The sequence below is a fragment of the Balaenoptera ricei genome, chromosome 1 (assembly GCF_028023285.1).
Source record: "Balaenoptera ricei isolate mBalRic1 chromosome 1, mBalRic1.hap2, whole genome shotgun sequence".
NCBI lineage: Eukaryota > Metazoa > Chordata > Mammalia > Artiodactyla > Balaenopteridae > Balaenoptera > Balaenoptera ricei.
Genome location: NC_082639.1, coordinates 119513168 through 119526194, shown reverse-complemented (window position 1 = coordinate 119526194; position 13027 = coordinate 119513168). Strand labels below are relative to the sequence as shown.

The following is a 13027-nucleotide window of genomic DNA, read 5'->3' as shown; positions in this document are numbered from 1 at the left end:
TTTCTTTATTTATAACCACTAAAATGCTCTGCCCACAGGCCAAAGGAGGGAGACCTTAAGCTTTTAGGAATAAACAGGGGCTGCACTCTACCTCTGCAAGGCGAAGGGCTCTCTCAGCCCTCGGACATCAGAGGCTGGACCTCTTTACTGCACATTAGTAGCTGCAGCTCAGGGAACTTCAGTCTATCATCCTTCTACTTTGCACTCCCGTCATTTAAAGGGATGATATCATATGGTCTCTTCTCAGCTTCTGAACATCTTTGTGAGATCAAGTCTCACATGGCATAATTTAGATCCATTTTTGTAGAAAAAAACAGAGAAGCCTGGGAGCTTCTTAACTTCCCTTCCTTCCTGCCTTCTTTTTATTCCTTAAATATTTATTGATTGTCTCTATAAGCCAAGCACTGTGATAGGTGTCCGTCATGAGGACACAAGAGATCGACACCACACCAAATAAGATAATAGCCAAAGTCATAAACATCTGTGAAGCAGGAAAAAAAGAAGTTGCATACTTTTTAACAACTCACCACCTCCCACTTAAGTCCCCCCCGCTCCAAAACCCTCATTGTTTTGAATGTCTTAACTTTTGCTTTACTTTACTGTGTATGTGTCCAAACCACTGAAAAATTCTGGGAGGGCTATCTTACCACATCCATGCTCTTCAGAGGCCTGTTGGCTAAGACCAAGAGCTAAGTCAACAATCACACTATTCTCCCCAGAAAAAATACACCGTCATGGATATGCTCAGCCTGGGCACACGGCCCTGAATCCCTTGGAATTAGGATGGCCGGAGTTCAGGGCTGTTAGAAACCCCTATTCTCCAAAGGTAATTTGAGTCTCTCTTGGAGACCACAAGGGATGATAATAGTCACTAATGAACACTTTTTCTCTTTCCTCCTCCATCATCTGCTTGATAGAAACTATTGTTTTATAGTGTTTGGGTTATTTTAATTTCCTTCTCTTCCAAAAGTAACAAATCACAACCCTTGATATTTGCATATAACTTTCCAAAGCCCATTGACTTCATTATCTCATTTGGTCTCCCTATAGTAACCCTGTGAAGTGCAGAAAGCAGAGTTTATTCTTCCCATTTTATAAGGGAGCAAAGTGAGGTGCAGAGATTTAACTAAAGTCACTAAGCTAGATAGTGACAGAGCTGGAACTAGAATCTAGATCTCTCAGTTGCTGTGGTCTCTTCACCATCTTTGTTGTCCTCACACTCTGCTGTCAGCACATACTCTCCACGCTGTCTATAATATGACCTCAGGGTCAAGAAGAAACACCAATTTAGGGGACAATCTAGAAAGAGGGCCCAGAGAAGCTTATTGCTTGTTTAGATTTAGAATGTCCTGATCCCAGATTTGTTGAAATCTTACAGCAAAAGGAACGTGCATCCTGGGAGGGAAGACATTGGCACAGCCTTTCATTATCACTGGGTGAAGGCAAAGCCTTTGATTGGAAACACTTGTCACATACTGAGGATCCTAAAAATCATGTGGTTCCTGTTTTTGGCAACACCTTGACCTCATCTTTGCCCTATGACCCCTCAGTGACAACCACCTCCAGCCTCTTGTTTTTCTATTTGTGGCTCTGTGCCTTTACTTGAGCTCAGTGCTCTCCCTTCCTCTTTTCACTGAGACTGGCAAATTCCTTTATCTCTGGGTCACACTCATACCTTCACCATCTCAGCCAGCATGACATTGGAGACTTGATGTGATTGGGTAGCACAAACATTCAGTGAGTCTAACACTCCAGGAGGCGGTAGAGCACAGAGGTCAAGAATGTGCTCCCCGGAGGAGGATCACATCCCAGCTCTGCTACTTGGCTAGGTCTATAATCTTGAGTTACCTAATGTTTCTGGGCCTCAATTTCCCCTCGGTGAAACTGGAATAACAATACCACCTACTTCATAAGATGATTGTGAAGATTAAATTTGTTGATGCCACTTAGAATGGTACCAGGAATATATTAAGTGCTCATTAAATATTAGTTGGTATTCTTCTTCAAAATTTGCATTCTCTTTTCCCCCATTTGGCACAACTAAGAGTGCTTAAGGGGCAAATGAGTTCCTGTTATCCCCAGAGAAAGATCCTTTTACTGGCAGGAAGGATACCAAAGGCCACCCTGAGGCTAGACTCGATCAACAAACATACAAGCAAGAAAGAGCCAATCTGGGCAGCAGCTAGCATTGCTCACTTACGAGAAATTCAACCCAGGAGGTGCCTTCCCAGGGCCCTGCTCAAGCCATATAAGGTACACACGTACACATACATACAAACACACAGCCTTAGCACCTCAGGCCTGATTTCAGAAACCTGGAACTAGCACCACATTCTGATTAACAGTTGAGGCCCCATAAACCCTCTCAGCACATCTCTGGAGAAAATGAATAATGAGAACCCTGGGAAACAAAAATGATTTTTCAGTATGGAAATGTGTGTAGGTAATGTAGCAGGTATCAGCCTTGGTGGGGGACGAGGGAGTGGGGAGAAGGGGGCAACTCTGTGCAGAAAGCACCAGAGCATCTCCAGTACTTTGGTTTCTTTGCAAGGGTGAGTTGGTCCGGAAGGGCTTCTAGCTCTAGCCTTGCTTGCTGAGTGTGCTAACAAGATCGAGGTTCCAAGTGTGACCTCTATAAGATCCTGTTGTCTTACCCTATTCCTTGGCTTCAGGCTGTCCCTCAAACCCAAATTACCTCTCACCCCTATAAATGTACATCAGAAGTCACAGAAAGGAAACCATGAGGCTGCCCAGCTACACATGATTATTAGAGAAAGATCATTTCCTCAAATGGCTCCCAGAGGAGTGGGTAGTCTGGTGGAAGAAACCTGGGGTCCCTGCTTTGCCATTAGCTATGTGTGCAGTCATGGACAAATCATTCACCCCCTTTGATGCCCAGTTCCTTTATCTGTAAGATGAGAAGGAAGGACTTAAATATTTCTAAGGTTCATTGCAGCATGAATAGCCTAGGATTCTAGGTCCCTAGACCCTAAGAACTCACTGAATGCAGGACTGATGCTGGAAAGAATAAAACCACAGGGATGAACCGAAAACCAATTTGGAGCCAGTAGGAGAACTCCTCTCTGAATCTCAAACCCTTAATGTCTTTGTTCCTCCTTTCAAAGTGGGAACATTCCAGATACCAAAGGAGGACTCCCCCACCCCAGAGCTCTGAACTGCTAGCAAGTTGCCTGCTTCCTATGCGGGGAAAATCTAGGATGGAAATGCGAAGTCCCAGCATTGCCTTGCCCTGGCTCTGTACCATGGATCCTAAATGCCTGGGTTGCCTGTTGGGGAGAAGAGGTGTTCCTCCCTTTTCCAACCACAAGTAGTTGTCACAAGCCAAGTCAGGAGAGTGGAGCCAATTGCCCCTGTGCTCTTCACATACAGCAGTTATCTAGATGGCTGAGTGAGTCCTCAGGACTTCAGGTTTTCAGGACTAGGTTTTCAGGATAACCAGGTTACTTCTATTTCTTCCTCCTACCTGGAACTCCACAAGGTTCTGGACCCTTAATGGCCACTGAAACACTGGTTTTATACATTCTGGAGGAGCCTGACCCTGGTGACTGATGAAACAACTTCAATAGCCAGGCGTATTCTTGTACTTCATTGTGGAGTCTAGAGGTGTCCATTTCCCATGGAGGTAGCCTCGGCTCTCCTATTAAGTCCAGTAGCCCCAGCCCAAGTTAAGAAAGAGGGTTCTTGACCCACGGACCCTACCGGAGGATGGCAAACTGCCCTATTGGGTCCTTCGCTCATCACCCTGCATGTGTACTCTCCCTCCCTCCCAGCCATTGCTTGTGCTATTTCTTCTGTCTAAAAGGTTTCCTCTTGGACCCACCTCTAGAGAAAAAGATGCCCTAGGGAAGGTGGCTTCTAGTACTATGAAGCTCCTGCAGGCTAGGCTGGGGCAGGGTTTCTGGACTCAACTTCTCACTAGGGAGCATTTTAGGATTTACATTGTAAAAATATTCATCAGCTATCTCCTATGTGTTTAGCCTTAAAGGCAAGATTCTTCTGAAGTTCAGGCTTTAGATCCTTGAGCCTGGGAAGTGGCAGGGAGCTGGGGACAAATGGTCTTTCTTACAAATAGCCATGCAAGTTCAGGGACCCTGTTTCCAAGCCCAAAGCCTAGCAATATCTTCCAATATGGGCAGTAAAGTTCCCATACCACTAAATCATAGTAGGTTTGTGACAAAGGATCTCATACATTATCTAATCCTACTTCATTTTACTACTGGTGAAAGGATTAAGAAAGTACAAAGGAAAATATAATGACTTAGTGTTATGCAACTAATTTAAGACCAAGCCAAGGGAAGCAACCTAAATGTCTTTCAACAGATGAATGGATCAAGAAGATGTGGTGTATATATACAATGGAATACTACTCAACCATAAAAAATAATGAAATTTTGCCATTTCACCAACATGAATGGAACTGGAGGGCATTATGTTAAGTGAAATAAGTCAGACAAAGACAAATACTGTATGATATCATTTATATGTGGAATCTAAAAAATACAACAAACTAGTGAATATAATGAGAAAGAAGCAGACTCACAGATATGAAGAACAAACTAGTGGTTACCAGAGGGGAGAGAGAAGCAGGGAGGGGCAATACCAGAGGGGAGAGTAGGGGATTAAAAGGTGCAAACTATTAGGTATAAAACAAGCTACAAGGATATACTGTACAAAATGGGGAATATAGGCACTATTTTATAATAACTATAAATGGAGTATAACCTTAAAAAATTGTGAATCCCTACATTGTACACCTATAATATTGTACAGCAACTACACTTCAATTAAATGAAAAAAAAAAAAAAAAAAAACCAAGCCGGGATTGTAACTAGGATTGTTCTCAAAATAATTTTCTAAGTGAGTTAAATATTATTTTCCAAATGAACTGCAAATCATTCATTAGAATGTTCTAATAATATCCAAATCATTTGATGATTTGTAGAAATGTTGTTCAGAAATTGTTGGTATGATTCTTTGATGCAGATGCCAATAGCTAAATGATTCTCCTGAGACAAGATGTTGACAGAGGGAACTGCCTCAAACTTTTCCAATGACTTCCTCCTTGAACTGACAGTCAGTAGGTCCCAATCCCTGATGCACTGTTGCAGCTAGAAGAGGGCTAGGCACACTTTTCACACTTCAAGACTATGTACACACACCTGTATGTCAGTATTTCCCATGTGGACTTGCAAACCTTCCACAGCAGCCCATAGTGACAATACCAGTTTCAACACTGCCACTACTGGAAATGCTACTAACATCACCTGACCCACTACCTGCTTTGCTGCCACTGTCAAAACTCCAGTGCTTCATAGCAGTGAGCCACCAGCCCAACTGCCCTCATGCCTTGACCTGTATCACACTAGCACTACTCGCAGCCTCCATGGGGGTGGCAACTGTAGGACACTTATGATCTCAGTTGTAGAGAATTTCTCTAAATAGCAACATTATTCTCCCTCTGTTGGCTTCTGCTTCTTTGTCTAGATTGATATTTTTAAATATTCAATATCCTTATTATGAATAAGTCATACTAAGACAGAAGACTCACTGACCAATGGCCATGGTGAAATCTTCAAAATGAGCTTAAATCAGTGTTTGTTTTAGACTTTATATATTAATTGAATTTAATGCTTAGCCCAGTTACTATTTGCCAAACAATAATTATACTTAATAATCCATTAAAACATATTTCAATATTTTAACAATAGATTGTATATAAGATTTGTTTACAACCCAATTCTCCTAACTTAACGCCAACATTTCATCTACTTATACCAAATGGCCAGCCTGTGGGGAAAATCTAACTGGCCAAGAATTTACTCTATTACTTTCAGTCCTTCGGTGACACCAATAAGGACTTCTGAAAAGTCATCCTTAAATCAACACGCATTTATTATGTACCTACTCTGAGTTCATCATTGTGTGCGAGCCCTAAGCCTCCATGAACCCCAAGCTTTGCGACTAGACTCACTGCTTCCCACTGCTTGTCTCCAGCTTAACTTGGTAAAATACCAGAAATGGTAGAGGGAAGTATTATCCCCTCAACATACCTCAAATATTCCATGTTCCTATAAAGATCTTTGCAAGTCAAGACCTTTATTTCTTTTTCCTTGGCAGAAAGAGCCAGTAGAAATAGTTGATGCCAGGAATGGGGGAAAATGTTTTAAAGATAACTGCTTGCTGTCTTCAAACAGCCTGTTTTCTGTTCCAGGGCTACAGCAATGTTGTCAAACACAGATGGCTAGCTCTTTTGGTTTAGTCATTTAAATAGCCTCATGTCATACCAGTCTCTATGAGTGTGCCAAGCACCAAAACATCCTACCATTCTGTGCATTCACAGCAACTCTTCCTTGGAGACCAAAGCAGGGAGAATGACACTGGGCTTGGTAAATGTAGTAGGAGGCAACCAGACTTCAACTAGGTGAGAGGAATACAAAGCAGAAAAATGAAAGAATGGTGTCAAAGTTCAGATCTGAGATGCACCAACTAAGCTTATTATAAGAAAGTAATAAGGTGAGAATTTCACAAATGTACACTCATGCTATATGAAGAAGAGGAAATGAAAATGCCCTCAGGAATCCAAATATAGAATGAAGCCACTGGAATGCTCATACACTGCCATGGGGTGTCATATTGGTAAAATCACTTTGGAAAACTCTTTGGCCACATGTAGAAAAACAGATTATATGAAACATATAAGTCACTTCTAGGTATATACTCAAGTCTTTTGACTTGAGTATATACCTCTATCAAAAGACCTTTACAAGAAGGGTTACAGGAGCTTTATTCATAATGAGCTCAAACTGGAAATGATCCAAATTCCCATCCACAGTAGACTGAATAAATAAAATATTCAAATAAAATAATAATATACAACAATGGAAACATTCACCAACTGCATGCAATGATATGGATGAATATCATGAACAAAATATTGAATGAAAGAAGCCAGACACAAAAGATGACTCCACTTATATAAAGTACAAAAACAGGAAGAATGAATTTATGTTGTTAGAAAACAAAATAATGACTACTCTTGGGGCGAGGGTGGGGAAAATTGACTGAAAGAGAGTGTGAGGAGAGCTTCTGAAGTGCTGGTACAGTTCTGTTTCTTAATCTGGATACTGCTTAGATGGATGTGCTCAGTTTGTAAAATTCATCAAATTGAGCACTTATGCTATATCTACTTTCCTATATTTATATTTGTGGCAAAATGAAAAAAATGACTTCAACCCTTCACACTTCCCTTCCCTGAAGGTATTCAGACCTTCCCTGTGTAATTTTTTTGTGCTCTCCACTCTGACTCTGGGCTTGGCCACGTGACTTGCTTTGGACAATGATATCTCAGAGAATATGACTCAAGCACTGGCTTGAAACATGCTACATGTTTCCCTTTCTGCTCTAGCTGCTGTGCAATTTCCATTAAAACATATCTATACTAATCTGCTGGAAGAGAGCACAGCAAAGTTGCCCCAGTTGTCAGAGCCAAGGCCATCCTCAATGAGCCAATAACCAGCTTACTCCCAGATATGTGCATGAATCCAGAAGAGACCAGAAGAATAGTCCAACAAAGACCAGACTAAATCACCAATTTTGCATAAGTTGTTATGCGGCATTACTATGGTAATAGACAAGTGATACAATTGTATACTTCAATTTAAAGTTAAAATATACATGTAATTTTAAAAATTGGGGGAAGGGGACTAACATACCTATTTTTGAGCATGGCCACACCCTGTAGGAAAGAGAAACTGCCTGAGATCCTACAAGACCAGGGTCCCCAAAGCATAACATGACATCCAAGTAAAATACAGGCCTCAGACAGCCAAACATAACTAGAAAACCAACCTGCAGAATTTCTCCAAGCTATCTAAAAATTCTCTCCTTCAGTATCCCAGAAGATGAAGAAGCAAATGTTTGCTTCTTCCATTTCCCATTTTTTAAAATTTTCCTTTTATTCTACCCTACTCCATATAAGAAGCCCTTTCACAATATTCAACATGTCATAGAGAGAGTATAGTAATTTCTGTTCCTGCTATGGCCAGGTTTCACCATGGAGGGAAAAAAAGGGAGGGAGGAATGACCTTTTGGGCCCCTTAGCAGTGCCTTTCCCAAGATGAACATTGATGGGCTTGAGTGTTCAGCTGTCTTCCAGCGTGGGGCTGAGCAATGGCTGTGTTACCTGGGTTAACCTGAGCTTTTGCAGAACTCAAGATAGGCAGCAGCAGGAGCAGCACCAAGGGCATTCTGGGAATCAGGATCATCTCAGAAGATGGTGTTGGAACTGGAGCCTGCAGCCCACCAAAAATGCAGGAAAACAAGAAAGACAAGGAGAGGAAATGAGTGAGGCAGTTACTTTCGACATGAATGAACACAGCTTGCATCTTTGTGTTCTTACAGTGTTTATTTCTATTTCAGAACTTTAAATCACGAATTTTAATACTTGAATGGGACATTCAATAGTCACATACTATAAGAATTTTCAGACTCTGGGACATTCAATAGTTATGTAATATAAGAATTTTCAAACTCTATTAGATCATATACTCATGGAATTAAAATTAGCCAAACTATAGGTGGGTAACAAAGTTTTAGTAAGATAAATACTTACCCAAATTGTGAATGGTGATAAAGTAAAACTTACATTTACAATGTTTTCATAATTTTAAGATTGATTCCAGTATTAAACCAAGAAAAACATTCAATGACGTTAATGTGTTTGCCTTTCAAAAGATGTAAGGTCAATATTTATCCTAATTTATTAGCTCTGGAATGATACCTGAAATTCTGTATTTTTAAGCTCCCCCAGAATAATCCATGTTATTAATGGATTAGAGTTGAGACATCAGCATGAACTCACATTTAGCTTAATAGAGATATAGATGGTCACATATGGAAATATTTATAGATATGTGTACACACAGTACACACACACATATATCTATCTCCTTGCTATATAAGCTAAGAGGGCCTAGAAGCAATGACACCCCAAGAGCAGTGAGCAAACCTAGTACCCAGATCTTGACTTCTAATACCATTCTCCAATAAAAGAAACCAGGGTTCCTTGGAGAAACTGCTAATTCCAGGACTAGGGCAGGAAATACGATGATCTTGGAGAATCTTTTAGTGCCAGATGAGCCTGGAGAATTTTTAGTGCCCCAAATTGAGAAAGCATACACAAAAATGATGGGGATATGGCAAAGGAACACGGAGCCAACAGAAGGAGTTCCCAGTGGCCAAAGCTGGAACAACTTAAGCAACAAAATGAATAAAGTAGTATTGGATTATAACTCAAGATATAAAATAAATATTTACAAGTCCATGTTGATATAAATAAATGATTGAATAAACAAATGGAGGAGAGTAGACAAATTTCTCATGCAAAAGAATTCTAAATAATTTATGTAGATACTCTCTACTCTTAAAGAGGTGGTGCATAACCACCCCTCTCACTTCCCCACCCCCGACTCCTTAAGTGTGAGCTGTACACAGTGACTTTCTTCAAAGAGTATAGTATGGAAATGGAGAAGGTAATTTTTCAGTAGAGAAACATGACAAACACTACCTCAAGCCAGATGATCAAGGTTAGCATCAACTTTGATAAGTCACACTGATAGTATGTATCCTTGATATGATGTGATGAGAATGGCACTTAGCCTCTGTGGTCTTTTTCCCAAAAACCCATTACTCCAGCCTAATCATGAGAAACACATCAGACAAATCTCAATTGAGGGAAATTCTACAAAATTCCTGATACATAATCCTCAAAACTGTCATGGTCACCCAAGACTAGGAAGTCTGGGAAACCAACACAGCTAAGGGAGACAAAGAAGACAGGATGACTAAATGTAATGTGACATCCTGGATGGGATCCTGGAACAGAAAAAGGACATGTGGGGAAAACTGAGGAAATCTGAATAAAGTAGAGACTTTAGTTAATAATGATGTGTCAATATTGGTTCATTAACTACGACATATGTACTACACTAATGTAAGATGTTAATAATAGGGGAAACTGGGTAGTGGGTAAATAGGAAATCTATGTACCATCTTTGCAATGATTCTGTAAATATAACACTGTTCAAGAATAAAGTTTATTTAAAAAAGAAAGTCTCTTCCAGGTAACACTAATAGTCAACAGACACTGGATCCACTGTTAGAAAAAATATGTAAAACAAAATTATAAAGGGAGACAAAATCCCTTTAAGCTTGAGTGATCAGAAAAGGTTTCATGAGGAAATCAGCATCTGATCAGATTCTTGAAGGATGAATAAGATTTTAATGGGCAATAATGGGAATAGAGTAAATAATAGGATGACATAGCTAAGACACTTTTTTGAGGAAATAGGAGCTTTCTATGATGTTTTCTAGGCAGTAGAACTCTGACCCACCCAAAGTGGTAAGAAAAAAACATAGGTATTCAGATAGTTCTGCCTGAAGGGGATGGTGCCAAAAACTAATCAAACACAAAAGACTAAAGGGGCGTCATGGTAGGGGGCAGGGGCAAGTGATCCACAGACAACAAAAGGGTGATGACCATAATTTCATGACATTGATTTGGAGAGATAAAATATGTCTCAGTGCCTACTCACTGCCAGCAGCAGGAACACTGTGTTTCTATAAATGAGTCCACAAACAAACATGCTCAGAAAAGAAACACACAGGCAGACCTTGGAGACATTGATCTTGGCTGTAGTCTAGCACTAACCCATGACCATGATCCAGGATGTCCTTCTACAAAGATCTGAGCTCCCTGTGAGCAGCCATTCAGCCTTGCGAGCACTGCCTTGGGTAACCACCCTCTCTTAGCAGCCTTTTGAAGAAGAGTGCTACAATTCTCTTTCATGACACCTTCCTTGTGGGTTCTTGGCCATTACTTTCTCCCCTCCATGACCTTCCCCAGTGGTTCCTTCTTCAAGGACTGTCTCCTACACCTCATTCCCTTCATACACTGAATTTGCTTCTATTAGATCCTCCATAACATTGTTATAAAATTACCCGTTTAATAATTAGCTTCAAAATGACTCATTCTTGTATCTCCAAAAGAATACATTATATCTCGTACAAAGGAGGTTCTCAAAAACAGTTTTTAACTGAACTAAGGATTCACAAGTTGCTCAAAATGTGTTGACTGAATTTTCTTTTGGAAACACTTACTTGGTTGCAGGCTGTGAATCTCCAATACCAGTGATTATTTCTGCTTTGTTTGCTTAAAATTAAGGTGTCCAGCAGCTAACAAACACAAAAGAACCATTAACAAACCTAGGAGTACTATAACTATACCATGGATATCTAACACGTGCCAAGGACTACCTCATGTAATATTCACAGTAACCCAATGAGGTTTGTTTTCATCAGTAAGGTAATTGAGGAGGAAGAGGTTAAAACTGATCTGGTTACACAGCTGATAGGCACCAAAACTCATACATGAACCCAGGGTTTGTATCGCTCTAAAATCCACTTAGGTCCTTCTGTTGCTGTTTATTTTGTTTTTCTCTTTGTTTGTCATTATACTACACTCTCCTTTTTTTTTTTTTTTTTTAACATCTTTATTGGAGTATAATTGCTTTACAATGGTGTGTTAGTTTCTGCTTTATAACAAAGTGAATCAGTTATACATATACATATGTTCCCATATCTCTTCCCTCTTGCGTCTCCTTCCCTCCCACTCTCCCTATCCCACCCCTCTAGGTGGTCACAAACCACTGAGCTGATCTCCCTGTGCTGTGCAGCTGCTTCCCACTAGCTATCTATTTTACGTTTGGTAGTGTATATATGTCCATGCCACTCTCTCACTTTGTCACAGCTTACCCTTCCCCCTCCCCATATCCTCAAGTCCATTCTCTAGTAGGTCTGTGTCTTTATTCCCGTCTTACCCCTAGGTTCTTCATGACCTTTTTTTTTTTTTCCTTAGATTCCATATATATGTGTTAGCATACGGTATTTGTTTTTCTCTTTCTGACTTACTTCACTCTGTATGACAGACTCTAGGTCCAACCACCTCACTACAAATAACTCAATTTCGTTTCTTTTTATGGCTGAGTAATATTCCATTGTGTATATATGCCACATCTTCTTTATCCATTCATCTGTTGATGGACACTTAGGTTGCTTCCATGTCCTGGCTATTGTAAATAGAGCTGCAATGAACATTTTGGTACATGACTCTTTTTGAATTATGGTTTTCTCAGGGTATATGCCCAGTAGTGGGATTGCTGGGTCATATGGTACAGCCACTATGGAGAACAGTATAGAGGTTCCTTAAAAAACTACACTTTCCTTTGATCTGGCCTCTGCTACGTCACCAGAGCTACACTCCTGCTCAACATTTCTATTTAGCTACTTTCAGACTTCTTTCATTTTTTTCTTTCATTTCCTACCACCTCAGGGCCTCTGTTAAAAAGTTTCATTCCTCTCTTCATCTGGTTCAAATCTCCATTCAATGGTTACTTCCTCAGTGAAATATTCTCTTACCCCCTTGATTGTACAGGCACTGAAAGAATCTTATAATTCTTCTACGTAGAAATGATCATAGTTTATAATTGTATATTCGTTGCTGTGGTTGTCATATTAATGTCTGCACCCCCATAAGCTCCATGTTTATTTTACTCACCATTGCATTCCCAGCACTTACCAGAGTGCTGGATAAATAGTTGCAGAATGAATTAATGATTGTCTTGAGCCACATATTCAGTGATTGTATCTGGCTATTCCAAATTCCATACCCTGAAAGGAAGTATCTCCAAAGTTTGTAATAAACAGACATCACCGTTTACTGCCTCTTTGAATGAATTTTTTCCAAAGGTTCAATATTTAAGCAATGTGACGTGAATAGAATCCATAAACATACATGGAAGAATTTCAAGAAGACAAAAGGTCCTTCTCTACCCACTTCTTTGGTTAACAGTGCAAATTCCTTTGAAAAAAATTTATTCAAACCTTAAAAATAAAAATAAAAAGTCATTGGCCTTCATTCATTCGTTCAGCAACTATTTTCTGAAAGTCT

The 13027-nt window shown here is 40.0% G+C and overlaps 1 protein-coding gene across 3 annotated transcripts in view; it reads right to left on the bottom strand.

Moving 5' to 3' along the window:
• Positions 1 to 13027, bottom strand: part of DDR2 (discoidin domain receptor tyrosine kinase 2) — a 161862-nt gene that overhangs the window by 53752 nt on the left and 95083 nt on the right. For all 3 annotated transcript variants that reach the window (XM_059935227.1, XM_059935219.1, XM_059935235.1), the window contains one exon: positions 8204 to 8312. In XM_059935227.1, the coding sequence (XP_059791210.1) occupies positions 8204 to 8285 (82 nt within the window). In that variant the 5' untranslated portion in view covers positions 8286 to 8312. The remainder of the gene's footprint in view (positions 1 to 8203; positions 8313 to 13027) is intronic.